Raw genomic sequence first — 27,525 nt, 5'->3', positions numbered from 1 at the left:
TTACTTTTTGAAGCTAAGCAGTTCAAAACACAATGTAAACTCAAACATTTTCTTCCCAACAATCAACAAAAACCCATCGGTTTTGAAACAAGTTTGCATTTTATTCTTTGCAAATGTTTGCAAGCAACAAGATTTTTCTGAAAAGTTGTCTCAAAAGGCAGACAGAGAAAGAATTAACGCAGAGCCCGTGCTACCCTTTCTGCAGCTTTTACAAAGCAATTAACCAAAGGTGAAAAAACAGAGAGGAACAAAAGGAATTGCAACACATACAAAAATAGCATTATTAAAACACAAATGGTAGAGTATTTGAACATGTTTTAGACCAAGTGTGCAAGTGTCCTATGTGATTCTACCTAGTCAGCAAAACGAAACAAAAAGATAGGAAAACTTGCAATATTACAGGCTCTGATTGTATGACATCTTTACACTATTGCAACGACAGCTTGAAAATAAGCAATTCTATGCTACAGACACTCCAATCCATCCGAGACCCGCTGCTCAGCAGGGCAGCCCCTCTCCTCTCCCTACAAGACACCCGTTTGTCCCTCCTCCTTCTGTCAGACCTGACGCTGCACAGCCAGGACACCAACCCTGCCACTGCCCAGGACAGAGATGAGGGTGGCACATTCTGAGCATTCTTACATGTGCAGCACTACGAGAGCCAGTGTCACCACGGCAGGATTCACTTTGTTTGCAGCCACCTTGTTTTCAACCTGGGAAGTGTCACGGACTTCAAAATAGTGAACATTAAACAGAAGGGTAGGGTAGACGGAACACCATCATCAACAATAAAATTAAATTAGTGCTAAATTTACTCCAGACTTATCTCACTTGATTATATTAGTTTACATTTGACTATATATACACAATACCAAAAATATGCCTATTTTATAATCAAACATTGCCAACATAATGCCATTTTTAGTTGAGGCAATCCAAAAGACTCAGCCAAAGACCTGATGAAGTTCAGTGATAGCTGCAAAAAAAACCAAACAAAATCATTTTTGAAAGCCTCATTTACTGTATATCCTCAGTGACTACTTAAAGCAAATGGCCCCAAAAGGTACCTCTAACTTCTTGCCACCCATGAGCCTACCGAGGGTACCGGGAACAAGAGCTACTGGGTGTATTTGAGGGACAAAATAAACCAAGCCTACAGCTAAGCTCTGTGTGTGTGTGTCTACATCTGCGTGGGCCTGTGCAGGGTGTGAGCCAACAGCTCAGTATGGTTTCAGTGGCCACCCAAGTACGGAGGTTTCACAGTCTCTCACCCCCATGCTTAGCATTTCAGCCTTTTGAAAGTTTATAATAGAAAGACAATCAAAATACAGAATGTTTTCTCAAAGAGAATGAGCCATCATTCACCCTCTATTTGTTCAGAATTCTATTCAAAGAAGTATTGCTTTTCACAGCTCATTGGCGAGTCAGAGCACTGCACACGAAATCAAATATGGCACTAAAGATGTCTATGGAGAGAAAAAAAATGTTATCACAGCACAGAGGTAGAAGGCTTCAAAGAACTACACCTGAGTTACACAATCATTAGTTTCTACATACCTAGCATAATAAACAGCCTTTCAGCATCTGGCATCTCTTCTGCTGCACTGCAGCAGGTACCACTCTGCCATGTACATCAGCTACTTGCCTGGCACTGGAGGATGTGTCCTGCGTTTGCTCTCCTGTATCTTAAGTAGCTTTGTGTCATTATATTTAAACAATGCAAGTTCTGAAAGATTTACTGTGAAGAAATAAAGAGTGAATGATAAGGCTTCAAAAGAAAAGTATGTATGCACACAAACATATTGAAGAAGTGTTCCATTTACAACAAAGTGCATTCTGAGGGGAAAAAAAAACACACGGATCAGTGGCAAAAGCTGCCCCATTTTGGCACCCAATTCCTGTAGCATAGACAGCACTTCAGACAAAACAAAAAGCACTACCTTTGATTTGTGTTTTATTTAAAAATGTTTGTTCTTTCTAAGATAAGGGTGGTAATGTGAAATTTTACTTTACGATATGAATGTGTAAAAAGAAAAAAAATTCAAGAGATGTTACCTCCCACTTGTCAAAATAAATACTACTGAAAAATCTCCATAATTACATATTTTAGAGAGTACTTTACAGAACCCTGGACATGTATGCTGGTAAATTAACCTTCACAGAAATAATTTTGAAAAAGTAAATATAAGCACAAAAAATTCTGAAAAGTAAATATAAGCACATTCAACAGTAAATGACAATGTAGTTTATGTTCTAGGACTGATCTTTATATTTTCTATAAATAGTTTAAAATGCAAGACTTCTAGAGTCAAACAGACTAAATAGATGGGACAACGTGTAAGGACCAAATACCTCATGTGGGTTCCTTTCAAAGGGCATCCTGTAATGCAGATGTTCCAGCTGCAGGTAGCTGGAAGCTCTTGCTTCTGCAGTCGCAGCACTGCCACTGACATTGCCAATGCACTATCAGCCAGAAGGGATACTTTTCTTGTACTCTGATGGTTACTCAGCAAACATCTGAGAAACAGCATGAGCATAAAATCTGAAGTATTCTACATAGTTAGAAACAGGGATTTTCAGCAAAAACGCTTTTAAGTATATTACAGAAACTACTCCACAGCAAGTAACTGGTATCTTACCATCATACACATATTGCATAAATTATACTCTGTTCATTTGTCGTTTTAGTTTTCCCCCACCTTCTTTCACTGCAAGTTGATAGCAGTAAATTCTACAAGGAAGGAGAGAGTTCAGTCTCAAGTCTGTCCAGACAGATCAGATAGATTTCTTGGTGTCTCAGGCCACCTCCTCTCCTCCTTTGCCATTTAAAGATTCAACCTTCAGTCCTCAGCGTGTCTGAAACAGTGAAGTGGATGCACACCACAGCCAAACGCAGTGAGCCTGCTTGTCTGGTTGGTGTTTTTTGAGTGTGGGTGTGAGTTCCGGGGTTTTTAAAGTTTAAGCATCAGAAGCAGAACTGAGCAGATGCATTTCAGAGACAGACTAGTGCCCACTCCTCTCCAGAGCAGGTCACCGGGTCACAGGCAGAGCAAGGGTGATCTATCGTGGCCCGAGTCGTCCTCTGTTTCTGGAATCCGTGGCAGGAGAGCAGACCGTGTCAATCCCCAGAATTTCTGAGGTGACAAATCCTTTTTGGTAGCTGTGAATTTCCATCCCATATGGTTCCCACAGATTCTGCACTGAGCTATAGTCCAGGCATACCTACCAAAAACAAAACAAAACAAAAGGTTGATGGTAACACATAAGGAAAATACATCTTAAAAATACTGGAACTCAGCTCACTCGTCGGGTAAGAAAGGAATACTAGTCACAAGCTAGATTTTCAAAGAATCTTCAGGAATCCAGGTGCTCAGCTAAAAACCCTGAATATGTTACTTAATGGAAATAAAAGCAATTTTTGCACTGCTCCTAGATTAACAGGGAATTGCACTTTCCAGAGCAATGGAGCTTTGCTTTAACAGCCTTAAAAGGCAGAACATGAATATTTCAAAACCCTCATAGAAGAAAAGAGCTGAGAAAACACATAAGGATGAGAAAAAATTAACTCCAGGTATTATAAGCCACAAGTTTCCTTCAGGGAGTCTTAAAGCATGCATGCCTTATGATAGATATGCCATACAACTCCCAAGTCATTATTCAGTGCTAGGTGATAATCCAGAAAAACAAAACAAAACAAAAAAACAAGACCACAACCAACATGAGAAAATAGAAGAGTAAATGTGCACATGCGTTAGTCAAGAACCTTGGACAGCAATGTATTTTATGCTGCTTTAGAAGATAACACGAAAGCCAAAGGGACAGAGTGATATCTGGCACCATGGTAAAGGAAGGACCACAGAAAAAAGGGATTTGGTGAAAATACATTCAAAGAAAATTTATTTGAAGCTATGAAGAATATTTTTGTGAAACTAAAAATGCAAATATAGTTTGACACTTCAGCTATTTTTAAGAGTTAAATAATCAAGTTTTGAATTAATGCCTGACGCATGCTTATCTAGCTACAAAACTTAAATCTAAGCTACCAGAGAGAGATGCCATATTAATGTAAGACCCTTCATTATCAGGCAAACTTTAACATCTTGACAGTTAATTCTGTTTAAGAGAGCAAGACTAATAAAAGAAAACAAGTCAAAAATTAATCAAAAGGCAATCCGATTACAGTGTTAGCAATTTTTAAATTAAGGTAACACTATTCAGTTTTTCAATTTAAAAAAAAAAAAAAAAGCACCTAAGTAGAATAACTTCATTTATATATTCCTTTTCCCATTTGCACTTTATTTACTTTATAATCAAAGAAATCTGCATGGAAACAATTATTAGTCGTGGCTTATAGAAAACTAAACACAAAGAAACTCCCAGACAATCGGTATCCTGTTATAGCTCTCAGATGCAAGACTATGTTTTAAAATCTTAAGACTTCTACATTTGAAAAAATTTAAAGAGAAACATTCTATCTGAATTTTCCACTTTACTCTGCGCTTTGAAAAAAACTAGATTTACTCTCCTATTTTTCATATGAGCAAAATGATGATATATGTTTCAAAAAGTACATATTTACTATTCCACCATCACAGGAATAGACTTACAAGCAACTTTCTGTCATTTACTAATAAAATTTATTTTAACGGTTATTACCCAGGAAACCAGCTGTGCTCTGTTGATGGTCGTCCACTGAGATTCAAGTTGCAGGCTTTATATACAGTAAGGGTTTCATGGATGTACCCATGAGGATTCACATATGCTGCCATGGGTCCACAGAGGGATAAACTACAACAGACAATCAACAACTTTGTCAGAGTTCAAGGAAGAAACAAAAAACAAAGGCTGTCAAATGTAAACAGAGGAAAAACTGTCAACCATGTATAAAACTGTTTTTCACAGCAAATGCGGCTGGGGGAAAAAAACCCAACCTTTAATTATATTATTGAAAACTGAAAGAAAATAGACACTAACGTAAATGTCATAGGTCACATTTTTGTATAATTTCAGAAATTTAGTAAATGCCCGATGTCATAAATCCAATGCACTCCTCATTGACATACGTTATTCATGTTATCTACTTAAGTCCCTACTTCAGAAAAGGTATTTAAAATATAAAATATTGGGAGTAAGGATTAAAATATTCTTGTGTTCAGCTGAACCTTGCCCAGCTGTTTGTTAAATGGGAGAAGTTACTTCAAAGACAGTTGCCAGGATGCCAAGGAATCTACCTCATTTAAGGCAGTTATTAATCTTTCCCTCAAAAACCTACAGCTCAGTATAAAAAAAAAAAAAATAATGATAGACTCATCATTTATTTCACCTGCTGCTTCCGATACAAGCAACAACTATATTGCTACTCTAAAATCTAACTTTAAAAGTAAGCCAAAACATGCATTCATTATACTAATTTCTCATAATTCTTCTGTTGAAGTACATCATATCGACACAGCAGGAGCTGTAGTTTCTGGAATCCATCATTTGATTAGAAGAAATGGCTTTTAATTACAACATCAGGTTCTTATCACACTGATACAGGAAAATTGTGAGGAGTCTTGTTTTTTTAAACCAAGGCATCTTTTAACCTTCACATTATCATAGGCGATGCACAGATATTAGTTATTAAAGATTAAAGTAGTGACAAGACCACCAGCAATTGTTTGGAAAATGTATGGTCTTACTATTGTTGAACATGGAAGATATTATATAGGTCAAATATATAACAGTAACATACTGCCTAGTGCAGTTATTCTGATTAAATGCTATATTCTTAAAATAAAAAGGTATCACAATGCTTAATCACATAACTAGGCAATTTCCTTACACGACATCACCCTGGGAGCCTATCCACACCACACAACCAGTGCACTCTGCTGCTGACATATAGAAGTTGGGATGAAGTGCTACAAAATAATTTTTTATCCTATTATTTCTGAATAAAGTTCATGAGATCCCAAATTTCGTATGTAATAAATTAATCCTTCAAAACTCTCCACACAGTGCATCATTCTTCAGTGGCAACATGCCGGACCAAGTGACATAACACAGCCTTTCACTCTAACTTCCCTTACAATGTACATGGTGATGTTTGGATTTACTAACTTTTTGTTAAAAAAGCCCAAGTAACAGGCTGCCCAGGGAGGTTGTGGAGTCTCCTACTCTGGAGACATTCAAAACCCGCCTGGACACGTTCCTGTGTAACCTCATCTGGTTGTTCCTGCTCCAGCAGGGGGGTTTTACTAGATGATCTTTTGAGGTCCCTTCCAATCCCTGACATTCTGTGATTCTGTGATAATCCTCTATAAACATTTACTTAAATTTTATTAGAGCTATGGAAAACAAAAAAGTTATAAGACAAAACACAGCTTAATCTGCTTTGCTGTGCCCATGTGTCTGATCAAGAACCTCCCAAAGTTTAAGAGCCATAAACTCACCTGAATATTTCATTCTTGGTAGTTATTTCTGTGTCCTGGCATTGCTTACAACAAAGAGATGTACACTTGAAAAGAAAAAGAAGAGCAATTTAATTCATTTCCAGACACTTGTGAGCACAGCAGCAAATAATAAAAATGTCTCTCCCCTTCCCTCAGAACAGACTTTGTAACATTTTTTTTTGTTTATCTGGGCAGCAGTCACTTATGTTTTCTTTTTCTATCAAAGGACAATTTCTTTTCTCTCTGCATTTTACTTATTTTACATAAACACTCGTTGTTATGTAAAAGACAAAACTTTTTTTACATATTCTCCCCATTCCCTCACCCCCAAATCCACACACAGAAGAGGATCTGACTATATAAAGATAATAAATAAGTCAACCTTTAAGGTCTTTAAAAGATAATTCAGAAAAAAAGCCTTTGCTCTTCTAACATACAACAAAGAAAAGGTAGACGAGCACAAAAGCAGCCTTTAAGTTTTTCTAAAATTTGAAAATACTGTAGATCAGTGATTTTAATTTCCTCAAGAAAAATATGTAAGATGTATTTATCTTTCTCTTAAAGATTATAACAAATGAATCTATCTCCTACAATTTCTAGAAAGCAGTACACACAATTCATCACTGACACTGCCCAGAAAACAAGCATTTAGAACAGCTTAGTAGAACACTAGGATTAATTTTCAGGAGGTGCATTACTTCTACCTCTTTTTAAGGGTAACGTATATGAAATTACCCAAAAAATGATCCACTATATCTTGGAAGAAAATGCCATGTCTAGCATCTTCATTTGGACAAGTCCCTATGTGAGCGTATTCCCTTTTAAAACTTGGCAGTAAATCACTGTTTGCGCTTCTGAGTCTCCCTGAGCTCCAGCTCCTGCACTCCACTCAAGTGATGCTACAAGGCTTACGTCAGTCTTTACTCTCTCCTTTCCTCAGATGCTCTAGGGTTGCTGCTGTGTTTCAGCTTCCTCCAGCTCCTTTCCTGCAGGTGACACTGGTTCTGCCCCTGCCCCACATTTTCAACACACTGCCTACTGATTGGAAACTGGGGGAGGAAAACTGCTCTTACTATACAGATACTATTTATCATATGCCAGTTCACTTCCTTTCTCAAATCACACTTGGCCGTTCTCTCCAACCAGGGTCCTTTAACACCTGCTATCGCTCACTCTGCTACATCACCCTCACACAAGATCATAATCTAATGCTCATATGACCCTCTCAGAATCCACATTTAGAAATGGGGGGATGGAATTAAATAGCTATCTATACATATTTAACTCCATTCCTCCATTTCTAAACCTAATTACTACAGTTAGTGCTCTCAAGCAGAATTCGCAGTGGTATACCTGCGAGTCACGTACACTCCTTTGAAAATCAGCACAGAAACAGTTAGCTGTCTTTAATAACAGGAAAAGCTATTAGAAGTATAATATCATTCACTGATATCAAAGACAACAGAAGTTGGATCAGGTCTTACAATCAGTTATGTTACTGAACAATGAAACACATCCTTCTCAAACAAAACCAAACATATGCTATGTTGCCAGAGCACCCCTTCTCATTAAAGAAGCCTGGCATAAGAGTGGATCTGACCAAAATACATGTTGCTAAAAAATATTTTAAAACCCACAGTGCATTTAGCATTCTCACAGTAATACAGAACAGTTAACCACATCTACAGAATAAAATGTCACATCTTGATGAAGAAAAAAACAAGTTTTCACAGCAGAATTCTACTAGACTGCAGTGTATTATACTGTTTGCATGGATTATGATGTTGCTAAGATGGTTATGAGCAACATTAGACTTCTAGCACCACCCCTTGGCTAAAAAAGTGCTGTGAGGTGTTGAGATACCATTTCTAATGAAAGGAAATACGAAAGCAAGTATTATTAAATGTTTCTTGCTTGCTGCCAAACATAAAGGCTAATCTTGAGCAAGAGCATTTTATTTCTTGAGCAAACTTTTAGAGGGGAAAGAGGAAATAAAAGAACACCCAAAATCACTCTAGAAATATTATTTGGAAATTTCATACTTTTTTTAGACTGTAACAGTAACTCCTGTTTTTCTGTGAGAACAATTTAATGACAAGCAAAGAAAAAATACTCACTTTGTTCATAATATCTAATTCACACCGGAGTCGCTGAACAGCACTACCTATTTTAAGCAGCTGTATGCGTAAAGCATCATCAATTGGCAGGCAAGCAGCAACTCTGTAAGAAAAATCTAGAAATAAGAAAGTACCAGGCCTGTTAGAATTTTAGAGAGAAATAAAACCTACTGCTTCTACTCAGTTACAGATAGGGTAATAAAACTTAGGTTTATAATAGACTTCTGGAGCTCATCTTGGGACATTCTCGTGCCCCAAGGCTGGATCTCGTACATATAAAACCTCTTCTAAGATATCTGTCTAAACCACACTTGAAGGTCACCAGTGATGGAGCCTGAACAACACTGGTAAGGTCACAGATTCTACAACCAGAACTGAACCCTGGAGAACACTGATATAGACTTCCACTTCGACAGTGAACTACTGTGTTTTCCAACCACCAGTGGTTATTTTTATGCTTGCACTTCCTCCTTTTTTTCTCCCCCCAAAAGAAAGGCAATGCTATTATGAGAAGGAAAATACCAAAGAAAAAACCCTGAACATACACCTCCTTCATAAATTACAACCAAGTTACATTACTCACATTAGTACTAAGAAGGCATTCTTTACTGTTATATTGTGAGCAGGAAAAAAGACATTTTCTGTATACACTCCTTTCTGGAGCTTCTGGAAGGTTTTTTCCATATTTGAATGCAGACCAAAATTAGATCCTAAAATATTCAGTCAAGAAGCCAGAATTTAAAAAAAAAAACAAGTTTTAATATAGTAGCAAATTCTCAGGCAGCAACTTCAATCAGGTATTAAAAGGCACAAGCACAAAAGGTAATGGACTTTCCTACAGTCATTCTCTACTTTAGCTAACAAAAACTTTGCTAAGCTGGAAAACATCTCATTCCTCAGAGCCTGTAAAAGAATTCAAAAGCTGAAAATTAAAGTCAGCAAAATATCAGTGTGCTGTGAACAATGAGAAAAAAAGTGCCCCCCAAAAAATTAATTAATTGAAGGCTGCAGTTTGAATTTCCCCCTTATTAGGCTACACAGGAAAGAATGCTTTTCCCCTTAGGAACACTTCAACTGAAATATCCATCTTATTAGATCGAGAGACCTGCAGAGAGAAGAGACTTGTTCACTGGGGCATAACCCCAACACCAGCTAAGGTGTGAAATCTGACCCCAGCCTTTTTGCTGTTAGGTTACTGGCACTATTTTCCCTCGTGTCTGTTAAGAAGTAATAAGAAGTAAGAACAAAGAGATTATATACACTAACACTTAGACTAACATCAAAATGATTTTTAAAATCTAGTATGCTTTTAGCTTTTCTTATGAAACATTTAGATCACATTCCTCTTGCCATGAAGCACAATGGAGTTCTATTTCTTCTACTGAAGATGTTTCTATGTAGTTGGAGGGTATTTATATCTTTAAAAGCTCTATCATCCTTTTCTCAAAGTCAGTCATCAAAATTTATTGGAATGAAAGTGAGGGATGGACTGACAATAAAAGGTAATTAACTAAATGCTGTTTTCTTAGAAAACTTTTAAAAAATTTAGTTCCTAAGCTAAAAAACAACATACCTACTGGGTTTGTTGGAAGAGATTCATCCTTAAGATTTTCATCCCATTCATGTAGCTGCCTCTTGACTCTTTCCATCAAGGTTTCCTTTTGTTAGAAGAAAAGCCTAATTTAAATACATAGGTATTTCTGTTTTCTTAGGAAAAAAAAAAAAAAGGAAGCAAAATGTAGAGTAAAGTGGACATTACCTTTTAAGACCTACAATAATAACAGACTCACTTTATAGCTACATATTTGAAACCAAGAGCAAAACAGGACAGGAAATGGGCCAAAATGAACCAATGCCCCCACTGTGGTAATAACTCTCATTTGAGATAAGGAGACAACTGTTAAAACTCTAGACCTGCACAAAGGAGATGAGGACTGGCCTCCACCCTATTTCTGACTCTCTTACACCGATTACTTTACATACTAATATACACAGGCATATAAAGAAATATGTACTTCTTAGAGTAAACCAACTCCAAGAAGAAAGACACACCTAACACTACACAGCACCCTGGTGGTTTGGACATTCACCTGGAGCATGAGGGGCAGAGGATCAAGTTTTTGCTCTGAGACAACACAGCAGGAACCTGAACCTCTGTTATCCACCCCAGACACACGCTCTGGCACAAGGGAACAACTATACAGAGGAGGAAGCCCTTCCTGCTCTTTTATCAGTAAACTGAAAATCATACATTTCTTTGGAGCATAACTTATGAGCAAACAAAATTAAAGCTTTTACATTATCCAATAATTAGATATTAAAACATGCAAAGCTAACTGTAGGTTATTTGTTAATACATAAGGTGAACTTACAGCATCATATAGAGAGTAGAGCCAGGGAGGCCAAGATGTCAAACTTGCACAGTGGAACTTCCTCTAAAATCAAAACCAGAAATATTTATTGTTTAACATTAGTAGATTCTAGGGATGGCTCTTGTTCAAACAAATAAAGAGATATCCAATTATTTAAAGATACAACAAACTATCACCATCAGGACCAGTACAGGAAGCTTCCAAACCACTTCTCAAATGTACTGACAGCTAAAACTTCTGTACAAGACAGAAAATACATAAATTTTCTCAGAAAACCTGTCTTAGTAGCAAAAATATTTCTAATGTTTAGTAATTCTCCCTTTCAAAAGAGCATCTACCTGAAATCTTGACAGTTAATTTAAGTACTATTAGACAGTGCATCTGTTCCTTAGTCTCCATCAGCTGTTGCTACTCAGCAACTACAGCAAACCACTATGCAAGGTGATTAAACTGTACGTATTAATTCGGTCAAATGCATAAATAAAACAAAAAAAGATTAATAAGCCTATCAGGTATTTTAAGCTGACATATATACATTCAAAGGATATATGATGATATTTTAAATGGAAAACTAATCTGTTAAAAACAACTAAAAATACCAACACACGAGTCAGGAGTTCCAGAGGGTGCTTTCTCACAGCAGAACAATTACTGATTAAGAAAACTTCAATTCCTTAGCCACCAAATTTCCAGCAGTGTAAGGCTATTTGCTTAGTTAACCAATTCTCTACACTGACTTCAGAACACTTAAATTGATAAATTTAGGTTAATAAAGATCTAAAAAGTGGTTCACTACATAACCACATTGCTTTCCAAAAGAGGATCTCAAATTGTTCTATAAATACTTGCAAATTAAATTTTCATTTTCCCTTTGAGGGCAGCCATCCTTATTTTACAAATGAGAAAAATCAGGCAATAGAGACTAAAATCCACAGCAAATTAATGGCACTTTGAAGAAAGAATTCAGGAACACCAAAACTCATGTTATTGTTTTAATTAGCAAGTACATTTTCTGTAACAGCAGCCATGTATGGAGAAAACCCGTTGTTAAAATGCAAGTCCTATTGTCTGATGTTTCTCATTATATTAGTAAACATACAGAGGTACAGCCTGTCATATTGGAAACAGTCATAGTTCTGCTGGCATCAATAAGTGATGAAGGTCAATGCCCCTACTCTGGATCTGTATCTCAACCCACAAACCACGCAGACTGCATTTCAGCTGTCAGATAGATTCACTCCTGGAAAGGGATTTCCAGCCCCCTCCTCACAAAGCTTCATGTTTCTGGGCTTGTTAACTCATACATGAACTTGATCAAGAACTCTGAGAATCAATAGGTTTTTGCTATTAATGAATGTTTTGGGTTTGTTTTTTGTTTTGTTTTTGCTACAGAGTTTAAAACCATTGGGAAAAAAAAAAATAATCCAAACCATAACTGCCTCTGACAGCAAGGAGAGTTACTAGCATTCTGTATTAATTTCTGGAGGTACTTCGAAAGATCTCTACAGATACAGAAGACTTCATGGTATCTTTCCTCTTACATATTACTGACCGGAATGGCAGGTTAAATAACTAATAAATAAATAAATAAATGAAAACAGCACAGTTTCTGTTTTTTCAAGAGCGTCAGCTTGCCGTGATTCACCACATCCTCCTGACCTCAGTGCTAACTCTTGTCCCATTAGCCTTCCATGCATACTTGTTAATGGCAATGACTCTTTGAAAAGCCTGCACAGCGCCTGAGAACGAGCTAGGTTTAAACTCAAAAGGCTTTTGCTGGTATAACTGTTCTAGTGCGACATGCTGGCACGGTGCTTATTATGGGAACATAATTTATTCCAGCAAAATTGTCCTTTTGACAGTACGTTTTATTCCAGACTCCTAAAGCAAAGCGCTGTGTACTGGTAAATGTGCACATTCACTTGTATAAATGCATCTTTTAGCACCTTTTAAGCAGCACAGCTGTCTCTAGCACAAATCACACCTTATTATTCTCCTGAGGAATGCAAAAGTTTGTAGCTTAGGCCTGGCATCCGCCACTTAAGGCTCTTGAAAATTCTGCCCTACAATCTCAGTGTGAACTCCCTCCTGATTCCAAATACTGTCACAGCTGCAGCACTGCAAGAACACTGTAAACAAGCAAAGACAGTATTTGTGTCAGTGAAACAAAACTAGGTTCTGAGAAAGTAGAACCCAATTGCTTAACAACAATACCAACACCTTGATAATGATTATTTCTCCTCTACTTCTAAAGTAAAGTCTTCATACTTATTAAAAAAGCTCTAGGAAATAAAACTGGTAAAACCATGGAACTCCTAATCCACCCACTTGGTATGTAACAGCACTGTCTTCTGCTAATAACTACTGCATCAACATATACAGAGTGCATGAAAAAAATCAGAGATTTCTAGGACCCTTTCCTATCTTGTCACTTTTAGTACCACAATAAAATTTAAGATAGCTTCTAAATTCAGTTTAACAAAAGAAAAAAGGGGGATTACTTATTAACTATCACAGAAGGTAAATCTGTTAAACGAATACTAATAAATCAAAAGACAGACTTACAAATACATGTACAATTGGCCAGAGTAAATGGATTGCATAGGAATATTGTGATCTGGCAAAGATAATGACTAAGCACAAAAGTCAGCAAAGAAGTTTAGATACATATTATATAAAAATGTACCATCCGGGTGGGAATATTTGGCTGAGTTAAAAAACTAGAGTCTGTCATTCTAAGGTAGATCCACATTTTCCGTAAACAAGTAACTGCAGGTACAGAAGTTAATCCCTTAACTGATGCAGGTTTTAAAGCAAAATTAGCAAACGGAATTGTGACTCCAAACAATTACACCATCACAGGTCTTCTGTTTCATCACCAAAATTTGGGAGTCACCTCTAAACCACCTCTGCTCTTTAAAAATTTCTTCTACCTAAACCAAACAGTCACAGAAAAACAGAAAAACAAAAGCCTCCTTACTTTCAAAACCAAGCCATTAACACAAGTACAAAGTAAGAGCACTGGCACTGTCAACAAATTGCCAATATTTTTATTGTCAAATCAATGTCAGTAAAAGTTAGGGTGCTTCTTTGACCTACCTACATATTAAATCCTATAAACTTACTGTTTATTCCACCAACGCTTCATCATCTACAAGGTTTACTAACCAGCAATCTCTTTGAGGTGTTTAATTATGTAAAAAAAGAATAGTTGTAATATTACATTATTTTCTAATAATATTAATCTAACAATGCTGTAATTAAAAACAAAAATAACTCATAATACAAAATGCATTTCCCCACTGTTGCTGGCTGATAAAACAATCACACAACATTCGACAAAAGCAGGAGACTGCCATCTAGTATCCCACTTGTGCACCCTCCTCTAAAGGCAAACAGAAGGAATTTTACATTGATTTTCAAAATACCACCAAAAATTTAAAGAAAAACACCACCACCACAACTGGCTTCTAACCTTTTGATATTTCTGCCACCATTGACGTATAGCTCGGTCCTGCCACGCAGTAGGTTTTGAAGAAGGAAATATATGGCAGCGGCTGAGAGACTGAAGCTGTACTGCTGACATTGTTGAAGGCAGCACTCGCTCTGGAAGGATTTGTACTTTGGCCTGCTGGATTCTGATAAAAGAATTAAATACATATATATATATACACACACATACACAATTATTTGAAAAAACTTATTTTACTGCTTATAAAAACATAGGCTTGTACAACAGATGCGCTGATGTAAATAAAATTACCTTAGGGAATATACAGCATATCTGCAACAAACCAGACACGTTATTTTACAACACAGAGTACGTCATCCTTTGGCTAAATTATTATAGCCACTGTCCTGACTGGACTTCGGTCTAACTAAATTGAAGACAGAAGCAATCTCTATTTTTCCTTTAAAAGTCAGAATTAGCTGGTTTTTGCACTGTCATACAGAACTCCACAAAGATCACTGCTTTAACTTTCTCAGCAGAAGTTTCTTCTTTGTTTCCCCCTCGCCTTCCCCACTCCCAGTTGGGTATCTTTTCCACTGGCTGTGTTTTAGAGCACCAGATATCTGTGGGGATTGTGGTGGACAGAATTAAAGACAGATTGGCAGTGGCAACACAGCAGAATATTCTACCATCTCAGCATTGTATTTTTAGGTTTTTGTCTTCTCAAGTTGCTTCTGGCACAAACTAACAGTCAGCTATTACATATCAAACCCTCAGAAAGGAAGTTTAGCTGAAATGCAGTTTGCTATCTTCAAACCACAAAAGCTTATGTGCTCAGCTAGAGCTCAAAATCAGCAGAAATGGGATACAGACTCTGATCACCTTTTAACATCCTAGCATCAACCAGGTCACCTATTCCACAAAGAGTTCAGCAACAGTTAAGAGGCTAGTAAGAATACTGTCTAGTAGGAAGGACTTTACATTTTAATAGTATTATGCATCAGAAATCCTGAAATATTAAGATGTATGTCATTACAAATTTCCGATTTTACTCTCAGGGACAAGACTGAATTCTTAACTTACTACAAATTACAAAAAGATATTTTGCCATAAGCACTTAGTAAATCAGAAACACAAAGAACTATGGAGATGTTCTTGCTAAGAAGCTCAATATTTTTCCCTCTTTATCAAAAACGATTTTAGACTAGTCATGCTCGTTTCTTTTGTTAGTTGCCTTGAACATGTGAAAAATAGGAACATGATCTTAATGAAAATGCTTTATTTGTACAGATGGAACACTACATTCTTCTTCTGTCTGATTCCCTTCTTATGTCCATCTGATGCACAGAGAAAAGTGGGAGCATAGCAAACCACCACAGAACCAGGCTCATTCACAGAAAGAGAGACCACAGCAGCACAGGAGTCTGGAGAGCATCTCCTAATCTGCAGAGGATTCCCTCAGGATGAACTGAAGGACACAGGCTCATGTGTCCAAAGTGCACTGACAAACTGTAACAGAGGTTCACATTCACTCATCACTCCCCAAATCCACAAAATGTGAAGTATTTGAAAGCAGGGTAACTCCATATTGTTTAAGTCATTCTGACAAATCTAGAGTTTAACATGATGTGGAGGGGAGAATCAATCTCCTTTTTCTCATACATTTAAGAATTCATATTTATGAAGGAAACTTGTGAATGTGCTGTGTAAAAGTGATCTCTGCCAGCCAGTAGATATAAAACCATCAAAGGCTTTACCAGCACAACAAAATCACTGTACATCTTAACTAATTCAGGATACTGAATTCTCAGTAACAATGCTGTTGTTACTGTAGTTGTCCAAGTACTGCCATCTTGTGTTCAAGCAATGGCTTTTCTAAGCTTTAAAATTCAGAATATGTTATTTGTAACCAAATGCTAGTGAGAAACAGCAAGTAGTACACATATTCTTCATTTCTCTACCTGCAGGTCATAAAAGCGTATGAAAATGCTGAGCTCATTACTGCTCCTGGGCCTCTTTCTAAAGCAATAACACTATACTGGACAATAGGAGAATACAGCTGATAAGCTCTAGATTGAATTTGGAGTAAGATGCCACATGCCTTGCAGAAAAGATTACAAAAACCTCTAGCAATTATGCTAAAAATTGTCACATGCTCACAGAATCCATGTCTGGCGCCTGCATCTCTGGACAGCAACACTTACAGAGGCCCATGGTGCAATACATGGTGCAGAGCACGATGTCAAGAAGAATTTGAAAAGTGCGGAAGAGCAACCATACTCTTACCTAATTGTTAAGGGTCTCAGTCCCTTTTATAAATGGACAAAGGGATTAATTACATAATATGATAAAACTGGCTAGAAGAGGAACTTCTAAATATCACAGGTATCACACTGACATATCTAAAAGGACAAGATTAGAATATAGAAGAGAATACTCTTCTGTCAAAGCTGATTTGAGTGTTTGACCAGCACATGAAAAAAACTGTCAGCCAATAACAGAAGAAGCAGCACTTTCCTATCAGTGAACAGTCAGAAAGGAAGAGGTGAGACTTGCTGAAAGTAAGGATCTATTAAACTGTAACAATGATTAAAATAAACAAGATTTAGTATTTGAGAAGCTGAAAATGATGGGCTGCTTTTGGTTAGCAAAAAGCAAGATTTTCATATTCAAATATTTATCCAGAAATCTCAGTGTGCTTTTGTTTTACAAAGGGAAAAATGAAAAAGAGAAGCAATTTGTTTCTCCATTACTATTACCAGACTCCAGTCCTCCCTCTTCATGGGGATCTTCTCATGAAAACCACCACCTCTCCATACCTGAATCACGCAGCTGAATCCTCTGTATGGATTCGAGGATCAGCAGATAAAGATCACTCAAAGTACAAAACCAGACAAGCATATTGTTATTAGCTGTAGTGTCAGACCCTTGCCTGCACCGGTTCAGAGCTGCAATTGCATATAAAGTTATTAAGTAGAACACCTCCAATGCAGACCACCTCTAGAAAGGTCTCATTTCAGAAAATGAAGGTACAGTTTTTCAAAAGAGCAGAATCTGGTCATAGAATCGTAGACTCATAGAATGTCCTGAGTTGGAAGGGACCCACAAGGATCAGGTCACTATCAGAGAGGCTTTCCATAAGAGAGCAGAAAGCACACACTTGATATGGTATCTTCTCGATCCACATCTGTTTTGAAACAGGGGTGTGAGATTTTGAAAGAAATCATTAGAATTTATACTGCAGGCAAATCAACATCTTTCCCCTGACTTAATTTTCAGAAACAAAGTCATTCTGAGAGATCTTTTCTCACACACATCAAATCAAACTACAGGTAGATATCCTTTAGAGAATTTTACAGCAAACTTATTAACAACTGAAACATCAGTCTTAGAACAGGAAACACCCTAAGTTCTTAATAACCAAAGAAGCTACTGATTAAACATTCAATTAGTATCTATACTAATTAGTCAATTGTGTGACTGAAAGGGCAGATGCACCTGCAGTAAAATGCAAACATTTTGGTGAAACGAGATTTGTAGTATATAAAATTAAACATGATTTTCTTACCCATCTGATTGGGTTCTTATTTCAAGCACCTTGAACCTCTGTCTTCCTATTGCTTTCACTTTGACAGTTTCAATTCCATATTCCTGCTCTTCTCTGTAGGCATATATTTCTGCTGTTGTTCCAAAATGCGCTTCCCTTTCACGTACATTACTAAAAGTAACAGAATCCAAAAGGTTACCTACTCTCCAAACAGCACCGTTCATACAGATTTAATGTGTTAAGTCTACCTACACCAACTCTACACAATTAGTCCTATAAAAAGAGTAAATTTGGTAAAATACCTTCAACTAAGTGCAATCACTATTTTTCCATTTTAAAAACAACTTCTAATGTTTTGTTTGACTGGGGGCTTTTGCCAGTTGACTTGGTTTTATTTTGGGGTCTAGAGGTGAAATTCTAGGAATACAGCAATCAGTAGTCTATATGCATTTTAAACGCAGATTCTGAAAGCAGCAAAATTCTTTAGATTGACTTTAAAAAAAAAAGTAACTGTTCCCACCTCCTACATTAACTAACTCATAGTAAATTGGGGGAAGAGAGAGGAACATTCTCAATTTCTTTTAGCACAGATTAGCCTTTATTTTTTCCACTCTTCTATCACCTCCTGTCTCTCAACTCTACCGTGAAACATTTGTCTGTACTTGTTAATTTATTAAAAAAAATAAGCAAATATACCTTTACAACCATACAGTTCTCAAAACAAGAATCTGATTTTTACATTTGAGATCAAGGCTTATTCTTTAAACAAAATGGAGCAGCACATTCAAACATTTACTGAAATCAAGAAGATGTTCAAACAAGGAAAGCAGATCAACACTTATTTCTTCTCTACACAAACATGTGATACCGTCATGCAGCTACCCAACATGAGATGAATACTTCATTAAGTATTGGAAGACAATTTCTGTCAAGTAATTTCAAATTACAACTTATGTTATTCACCACAGAACTGATGCAACCATCTGGTTTTGATTTAGTATCCAAAGAAACTGTGCTAAACATACATGCTGCACACCATCAGTAAACCCACTCGTGTATTTTACCTGTATGCAAGAACAGCAAACGTTCTGTCTTTCTGAATTAAATTCCGCACCATGCTAACCTCTTGGGGGCGAAAAAGCTGAAGAGGCAACGTCTGTCCAGGAATCAACATCACCATCACATGGGGCAACACTGGAATCACCTGACAGCTGTCATCATCATGCACCGTTCTTCCATGAAACTCTTCCATATCGGAACCTAAATACTGAAAATATTAAGTAAGGAAACGACAACGGCGTAAGAGGTTTTGGTGATTTACAAAGATAAAATAAGATTAGGTCTTTGACTTCAGAATATTACAATATAATTACACAAAACCAATCAAAACTTCTTCAAATGGATTTAATGAACAACGTATAAAGAACATACCACATGTGATGTTGGCAAACTGGTATCAAAATTGATGACATTTGGCTTTTCAGCTTCTTTACTATCTTGATCTTCAACAACTTCCATTTCATTGTCATCCTCTTCCTCACTCTCTGCTAATAAGCATATACAGAATATTGTGTAGGAAACAACCAGCAAAGACGAAAATAGTGAGAAAAATCAGAGAAATGCATTCAATGCTCCCAGGCTACAGCCTTTCATGGGGCAGCAACTTGTGTATTTCTAAACTTCGAAAAATATTTTTCTTCCTGTTGCAGCAAAATCGCTATTCTATAGAAAGTGTCAAAAGTTGGTAATTTGTTTTTGAAACGTCAAAGAACAATTTTTCTTGGCAGAATACAATAAAACAATCCTGTCAGTTCAGATTTTCAGTACATTTCTATTTCCTTATCTCAATTCTAAATCTCTTCTGTTTGTACACTGGGATGCCAGATAACTTAATTCCTTGCAGGATGCTGAATACAGCAATCGGAGTAGTACAAACCTGAACAATATAACTGCACACGTAAAGCAAGCGAGCTAAAAGTAATCTGAAGCTCTATATTCATGCAAAGACTTTTTAGGCAATTTCACTGCTGTCAGTCTCTCCTGTATGTACCAAACACAAGAACAATTTCCAGCACACACACAAAGCCACCAAAGGCAACTACTAAGGAAGCAAGTAACATGACCCTGCAAAGGACTTCAGGTACAAAATAGTATTTAAAAATCACTACTTTATTCTCATTTCTCAGTTCCAAGTGTCAATTCTAAAATTACTTTCAGACAAGAGGACAGTTAAATTATCATAAATTTTATTTTGGAAACACAAATATAGCGCATTTATCAGTATAAAAGCTGTATAAATATTTAGAAGTAAATTAGAAAATATACTGAAGATAATAAAAAAATATACCTATCTCTAAAATGCTGGTTTCAATGACTGCTCTGTGCATTACCATACAAGCTATGCCTGTACATACTCACCCAAAACAAATGCAATGTAATTACTGCACATTTGTAACTGTATTACTTGATCCTTTTTCTTTCAACACAAACAGTATTTATACACCATGCTATATGTAAAATAGATGTTACTGTAAACTTTGCAAACCGATCTGAAGGATTCTTACACCAATAGCTGCTGGGTAATGGATAATCCAAATGGTGCTGAAAAACATCATTTAGATCTTGAAAGCTATTACATTACAAAACAGGCAGAAAAACACCTTAACACCAGTCTATCTAGTTGCCTGCCTTTACAGTTAGTATCTTCTTAAGAAATAATCCAAAATTGAAAATGTAAAAGGTGGAATTATTATGTTATATGAAAGCAGTGTTGGCAAATCTTACAAAAGAAAGATGCTCCAGAAGGAAGGAGCCTTCCTTCAGAAATGGGAGCACCACCACCCTCTTTCACCAAGATGTTAACTTTTTCTGAGTGGGAGGACAAGAGAAGCTGGTTTTGGAAAACCTCTTCTTTACCTCTTCGACCTTCAGACACATTTGTTAAATGTATTCTTTACAAAATGTTTAGTCAATGGTCTTCTTTCTGCTCCACCTCACTTGAAAAAAAAAAATCATAGTTTACAGAACCTTCTCTGCAGAAAGCACAACACACTGATGCTTTGGATCCATCCTATAGAGTACTTATATCAACAAGAAATGATCCGGCACGACAAGAAATGAGGTTACAGGCTCTCTGGTGTTTTACCTAATTACAGAACTTGAAGGAATAAGATATCATCTTCCTAGTTACTGTAAAAAATATTCCATTTCTGTAGGAAATTTCTCTTCCATTATATTCAGTTAGGAACCCTAGCCATAAACGATTGCAAAATGTTTAAGATGTACAAAACGCCTGACATTTTGCTTAGCTTGATGGAGGGAGAGTAGGAAGGTTTTGCTCAGTCCGGAGCAGCAGTGCAGTGCAGGGTAGGGGAGGGAAGCTGATTTCACAAAAAATTGTATTTTGGTTTGCATGCACTCTATCAAGTTGCATCAGGCATTAGCAGTTTTAACAGCGTTTTAGAGAGACGCTGTTTCACTTGTTTTTCTGAACACAAAAGGAATTAATAGCAGTTGATTAGAAAGAACTGTGCCCTGCAAACTTTATCTCGTTCTTGCCAAAAACACACACTAGCTGCTGTGTGGTGGCAGAGAGGAACGATGACTCATTTTACTGCAGCAGCACCATATGAATGTCAAATAAACACCGCTGTCTTCACTCTCCTCCTCGATCACACTACAGGAACGGGAGACTGATGGCAAAAGAAACTGCATGTTTTACACTCTTCATTATACATATTTTTGTTGATTTTTAAATTTCAAGATCATTAAGACACAGAAACAAAGGAAATGTAAGTGCCGAGGGCACGCTGCGTGACAAGGCTCACATTTCCTCGGTGGCAGGTTAGGCATTCCCGGGTGCTCATCCTGGCTCACTAATACTACCAGATCTACTCTCAACACTTTTGTGCAGGAACAAGAAAATATAAACTCATTTTAAACAAACAAACAAATAAACATGACAAAAACAACAAACAAAACCAAGAAAAACAAACAAACAAAAACCAAACCAAAAACAACAACAAAAAAAACACACACAAAACCACAGGAAGAGGGTAGAAAATATTAAGGCTGTATATCCTAAAGTATTCAGGAAATACTTCCATATTATTTATTATTTATATATATTATATATTATTATTACATATATTATATATACTATATATTATTATAATATATTATTATAATATATATTATTATTAATTATATAATTATATAATATATATTATTACTATTATATTATCCATAAATATACAGGCATAAAATGCTCATAGAATTTCCTGCTGTAGGAAATCACATCGGTTACCGGCAGGACTCACTGCTACATTCTCATTTGCATGCTTAGTCTGAAATAATTTTGTTTTTCCAGTTTAGCATGAGCTGCTTCCAAAACCATATGATATCCTGTCAGTTTGGAGGCACCATATGCTAAATCAGAAGAACGTATGTTATTATGTAATGGGTATCCACATGAGGAATTACGCTGGTGTACCAGGACAGGCAAGCCAGGCTGGTCTACAAACTCCACCATAAATACTGCAGAAGTCTGGACAGTATGTGGAACCCAGCGCTGCCCTCAAATCCTGTGCACAGCACCTCTTGCTTCCCTGCTTATTAACGGCATCAGAGAGCATTTAAATTGAGTGGAGAATTTCTAAAACAACGAATGTTTTCCTCAGACTTTGGTCGCTTTTGCAGAGGCCCAGATTTACAGATAAGAGCGTCTGCGTTTGCACACTTGAACGGAAACTCCAGCGCATGTTTCAGCCGATCAGTTCCCGGTGCCCGGACACCCCTGACCGAGTCTCTCGTCCCGCCGCAGAATGACCGGCGGGTGCCGCCGGGCTGTGAAGGGCCCGCAGGCAGCGGCCGTGGGCGGCTGCAGCCCCGTGACCCGGCGCCCGCTCCGCACCGCCCACCTGAAGCAAGCCCAGCACCGCCCGGCTCCCCATGCGCCCCCTCTCCCCACTGGCTCCGCCTCGGCCCCGCTCGCCGTCTCCCCAGCCCCGCGCCCCACACCGCCGGGGGCTCCAAGCAAGCCCCCTGCAGCCCCTTCCCCCCGATCCGCCCACGCACCGCGCCCGGCCCCCTCCCCGTCCGCGGAGCCCCGGCCTGGCGTCTCACGCCCACCCCAGCCCAGCGCCTCCTCCCCGGCTCGGCCGGCAGCCCCTCCGACTCCCTCCGCGCCCCCAGCCGGCCGCTGCCATTACCAGGCACCAGCTGTAGGTGGTTCCCCATGTTGTTATGGGGCTCGCCACCTCCTTCCTCGGCGGCCATCGCTGTTTACCCGGAGAGGAGCCTGGGAAGCCGCCGGCGCGGGGGGAGGAGGCGGGAGGAGGAGCCCGAGCAGCCGCCGCGGCCGGAGCGAGCGCAGGAGCCGCGGCCTCTAGCGGCGTATCCCGGGGCCACCGGAACTCCTGGCCGGTCGGGGCCTGTCCACCGCCCCCCAGGCATTCGTGCCATCCCGCCCCGGCTCCCGGCGCTGTTCTTTTATACCGCGGGGCGCCGGCGGGCGGGACGGGCACGGGGCTGTGCCAAGGGCGGCCGCTGCGGGCGGCGGCAGCGTCCCGCAGGGAGGGAGAGCTCTGCCCGATCCGCCTGGAGGTCCCGGCGCTCGGGGGCTGGCAGGGACAGCGGGGCCGGGCCGTGCGTGTCCCTCGGGCCTGTCCGGGGCTCGGGCCACGTGGACCTGCCCCGGGCGGCACTCGCGGCATCTCTAAAGCGCTTCGTGCCAGGAGCGCTGTGTTTGAGTTCTGGGAAAGGGGACGGATGCGAATAAAATCGACGGTGGATCACGTTTTGGGGAAAGACCTTGAAGCAGAAACGGTAGACGCAGCGGTTGTTTAGGTGTGATCCCAGCAGAGATTCCCGACGGGGACCAGATCTCGCTGCTGCACACCTGTGAGCTGGAGAGGAGCCAGGGGAGCGGCACCGGGAGGTTGAAATGCCCAGCGGTGTTTGTGGGACAGACCTCGGTACCTCTGCACAGCTGACACTGCTGGGCCTCGCTGACCTGCTCCTGCAGCTGAAGATCCACCTGTCACCGCCTGCCTGCCGTGACACAGCTCTGCTCCACAGGCTTCAATAGAACCGTCTCAAACCCTTCTCACACTCGTGCCTCAGAAAAACCACTGGGTGGTTCGCAGAGTATTTGATGTGCATCCATGCCTTAATATCTTCTGTAGTGCCAAACCTCAGGTGTGGTGTGCATGGCACTTTCTATGCACTTTCTATGCAGGTGCACAAGAAGCATTTTTCCTCCCTTTGAGAACTGAGATTTTTAGTAAAAATAATTTTTTACTCACAAAAAACACAAACATTTTTTTAGTGCTGCTAAAAGAAAATGGTTGAGACTTGTCAGCTAAAATGGCCAAGTGTTGTCCTGGTATGAGGTTGGTGTGATAGCCAGGAATGGCTCATGGGATGTTCTGCTTTCTGGTGGGACACAAACCCAGTTGATATGCCCCAAAAAGTAAGTTTAGTGAGGCTGCCAACCAAACAAACCTGTCATATCACAGCTCTGGGATTTCTCCCTTCCCACTAAAATTCTTGCTTTTTATTGCTGTTGGCATTCTTTAGAGACTGTTATAAATCACTAAATTCTATACTGTGCTCTCAAGCATTTCACAGTTCCTTGGTATGTCAGCCCCGTTTGTTGTCTCAAGATAAGGCCTGTTTTTCAGGGCAGAATTCTGTACTTTCTGCTGTTTTCTTTAATGTGTCTGGTTTCTGTTCATCAATAATATTCTCCCTGGACCAGTGACAGAGTAAACCAGTTATTAGCCATCAAGCAAAATACTTTTTTTTCTTCAGAATTAAAGTGTTTTAGAGAAACACATTTTAAAAATAAATAGCAGTCTAATTACCTTTCCATCATGGGTAGAATATTTCAAAATACTATCTATACTGAACTGAGTATGTCTTCAGAGCAACAATCAAGATCATATTCACCAAACGAGGAATGTATCACAAACATGCCTATGATGACACATTAAGCATTTATAAGAATAACATAGTAAATAAATAAGTTATGATTCCATAACCTTTTCTGCATTATTGCAGTATAATATACGTAATTCCAGGGTATTGTATCTGCTACATGTACTGTAATAAAACAAATCAATTTTTTTTTTTTTTCAGGTTGGATTGCAGTCTGGCAAACTGAAGTATTACAAAAGTACGAGCCATTTCTTCTCCAGACCCTGGGGTTTTATTAAAAAACATTATGCTTACTATTTTTGGCTTCTTTTGATATGCTAATCCATTTTGATTTCTGTTTTTTTAACTTAATTGCTGGGAGTACATTTAAGTCACACTTAAGCATGTTTCTGCAGGCTTGATGGACAGCACTTATTTTTTGATGGCTACTGAGATTCTCAAATAATTCACATGACTGAAGGAGCTAGGGTTTCTTTTAGGAAACACTAAATAAAATAAAATCATAATAAGATGATGAGTCCTGGAAACTCTTGGACCAAAACCCAAGCATTCCCTAGTTCTTATTTTGGATGATATTGCATCTGTTTATAACCTTAGCGTTACTGAGAGCCATATTCATGTGCTGCATGTGTAGTTCTAGTTAGTGCCTTAAATCTAAATCCAAACCACCAAACTGGGCATTAACTCTCAGTTAGTCTCTGGCTATGAATGACAGACATCACTATCCACCAGCCTTTCCTACAGGGGTGTAGTGAAGACACTGAAGATTTTTCTTGAGATATGTGACTTCTGTTTAGGTTACATGTAACTGTCAGGATGTTTATTAAATACCACAAGGAATGATTAATTTTTAGGTTTTTAACTCAATCTGCTAGAAAACACATTTAACATAAAAAATATTTATTATCACAAAAGGCAGCCTTTTGCGTGAAGAGTGTGAGAGTCATAAATCTCACACTTTTAATCCATCCCAGCATGTGCTGTGTTCCCAAACTCAGACTGGAATCACTGGAAGCCGCTTCCTGTTCTTCCAGCAGTATTAACCCTGGGTCAGGTTGAAAACTGAAAGCAGCAGGTTGTAGACTGAAAAACAACTGTGTAAATCCCAAGTTATTTTATTAAATTTGGTGAAGGCAAGTATATGTATATCACAGAGTATGTTAGTTAATCTGGTCAGTGCCAATCTGTCTGAGAGTAGCTCAAATTACTGTAATTAAGATGAAGTCAGAGCACTTCAGTATGATGAAGAGCATTTTTCTTTTGAGCAGCTGTTTATGAAAGATACGCTCAGCCAGCTGTGATGAATTTTCATTTTATTTTAAGAGCACTATTTGTAAGAACGTTGATTAAGAAACTAAGTTTAACTACCATGCCACCAGACCTTCGGGTGGTTAATGCCCAGAATCAGATTGTCTCTTTTGTATTTTGCAATTGCTGGTTGGGAATAGTGGCTAATTGCAAAGTTGCTGTTGGTTAACGTTGTAGTAGTGTAGAGTCAGAGGAGGTTAATCACCTTTCCAGAAGAAAAAAGAAAAAAAAAAAAAATAATTAACCAAACCAACCAACCAACCAAAAAAACCCACAAAAGGACAGCAACACAAAGGATATTAAAGCGTAGCAATAGTTAGAATTTCATTTAGCATTGCTGAGGGTCATACTAGGAATGAAGAAAGCAAAGGCTTGGGTGCTGGTTACCTGAGACATTAATTATGGGTGCAGTTGTCAACAAAAAGTGTTTGCAAACGAACACCAACCTCCCACTTGGTCATTCATACACACAAACCCAAATATATGCTCTACAAAAAATATGTCTCTGTCCCCTTCCCCCAAAAATATTTGATCAGTTTGGCATTTAATCACAGTACTTTTCCTCCCATTTTTTCAGCACATGCACTCCTGTCTCCTCTTCCCTGCTATTCTCAAGAGGACAAACTATGTGACTGGAAAGAGGATAAGAGGAACTAACAAGAGCTCTACTGACAAAATCTCTGCCATGTAAAATGCCCAAGCTCATTTACATCCCTCAGCTCCCTTCTATCTCAAAACTAGTTGAGAGAAAATAAGTTGTCATCATGTAGAAGCAGCCCATGCACTCCCTCTTCTCCACCTACATACTTGAATTAAGTGGAAAATTTAATTAATTTACTATATTGCTGGGATAAAAGGCACTAGATGGTGCTGTAACATACTTTTCCAGATTCTGTTTCTTTGTGAGAATTAATCAGGCAGCTGTGCAGCACTGTCAGCTTTGGGGTTTCTATTTTTAAGAGATTCACAGCAAACAATGGGAGAGTTTGATCTCTGACCTCTTCCCTTTAAATTAGGTTTTTGTGTTTTTCTTCGACACGCTGTTTTGACTACTTCTGTTTAAAAAGTAGTCTGTATTGTCTAATTAAAATAGGAAAACGCCTGTGTATGTATGCCATTGATTTCTACTCTTCCAATAAATTGGCTTGTTGTACACCCAAACCCACTAGTTGCAGGCAGAACAAAGCAATATGTCTAAGTATTTCAGAATAAAAAGCAACTCTCAACCTTTAGACTATTTATTACGTACTGACACTAAGAAAACAGTTACAGGACAAAAAGAAAATCTATATTTTAGACATGAAAAAAAGCTAGTTACAAAAAATAAATGAAGCCATTTTTGTACCACCAAGCAGGC

General features: G+C 38.5%; 1 protein-coding gene across 2 annotated transcripts; it reads right to left on the bottom strand.

Annotated features, from left to right (window-relative positions):
- Positions 1-78: 78 nt before the first annotated feature.
- Positions 79-25,285, bottom strand: CRBN (cereblon). Of its 2 annotated transcripts, none has more exons than XM_082060486.1 (11): positions 23,132-25,285; positions 19,353-19,465; positions 18,986-19,188; positions 17,943-18,092; positions 14,399-14,561; positions 10,924-10,986; positions 10,125-10,209; positions 8,552-8,667; positions 6,435-6,499; positions 4,657-4,788; positions 79-3,222 (listed from the first exon to the last, which is right to left on the bottom strand). In XM_082060486.1, exons 1-11 carry the CDS (start codon positions 23,196-23,198, stop codon positions 3,039-3,041), a joined length of 1,341 nt encoding a protein of 446 aa, XP_081916612.1. In that variant the 5' UTR covers positions 23,199-25,285; the 3' UTR covers positions 79-3,038. The 2 variants fall into 2 exon arrangements, with proteins under 2 accessions (XP_081916612.1, XP_081916611.1); XM_082060485.1 differs by having other exon boundaries at positions 19,353-19,468; positions 23,132-25,284.
- Positions 25,286-27,525: the final 2,240 nt, after the last annotated feature.

This window comes from Streptopelia decaocto, assembly GCF_964273445.1.
Source record: "Streptopelia decaocto genome assembly, chromosome: 8".
NCBI classification, from domain to species: Eukaryota; Metazoa; Chordata; class Aves; order Columbiformes; family Columbidae; genus Streptopelia; species Streptopelia decaocto.
The sequence above is the reverse complement of the archived record's forward strand: the minus strand, read 5'-3'. Positions and strand labels throughout refer to the sequence as shown.

Bases quoted from the DNA above. Each gene is read 5' to 3' on its own strand.
- CRBN (XM_082060485.1), bottom strand. From the start codon at position 23,198: ATGGCCGCCGAGGAAGGAGGTGGCGAGCCCCATAACAACATGGGGAAC. The intron at 18,093-18,985 runs GTAAAATACACG...TGTTACTTTTAG, and splicing joins TTTGCTGTTCTTGCATACAG to TAATGTACGTGAAAGGGAAG. The intron at 4,789-6,434 runs GTGAGTTTATGG...TGTCTGTTGTAG, and splicing joins ACCAAGAATGAAATATTCAG to TTTATCCCTCTGTGGACCCA.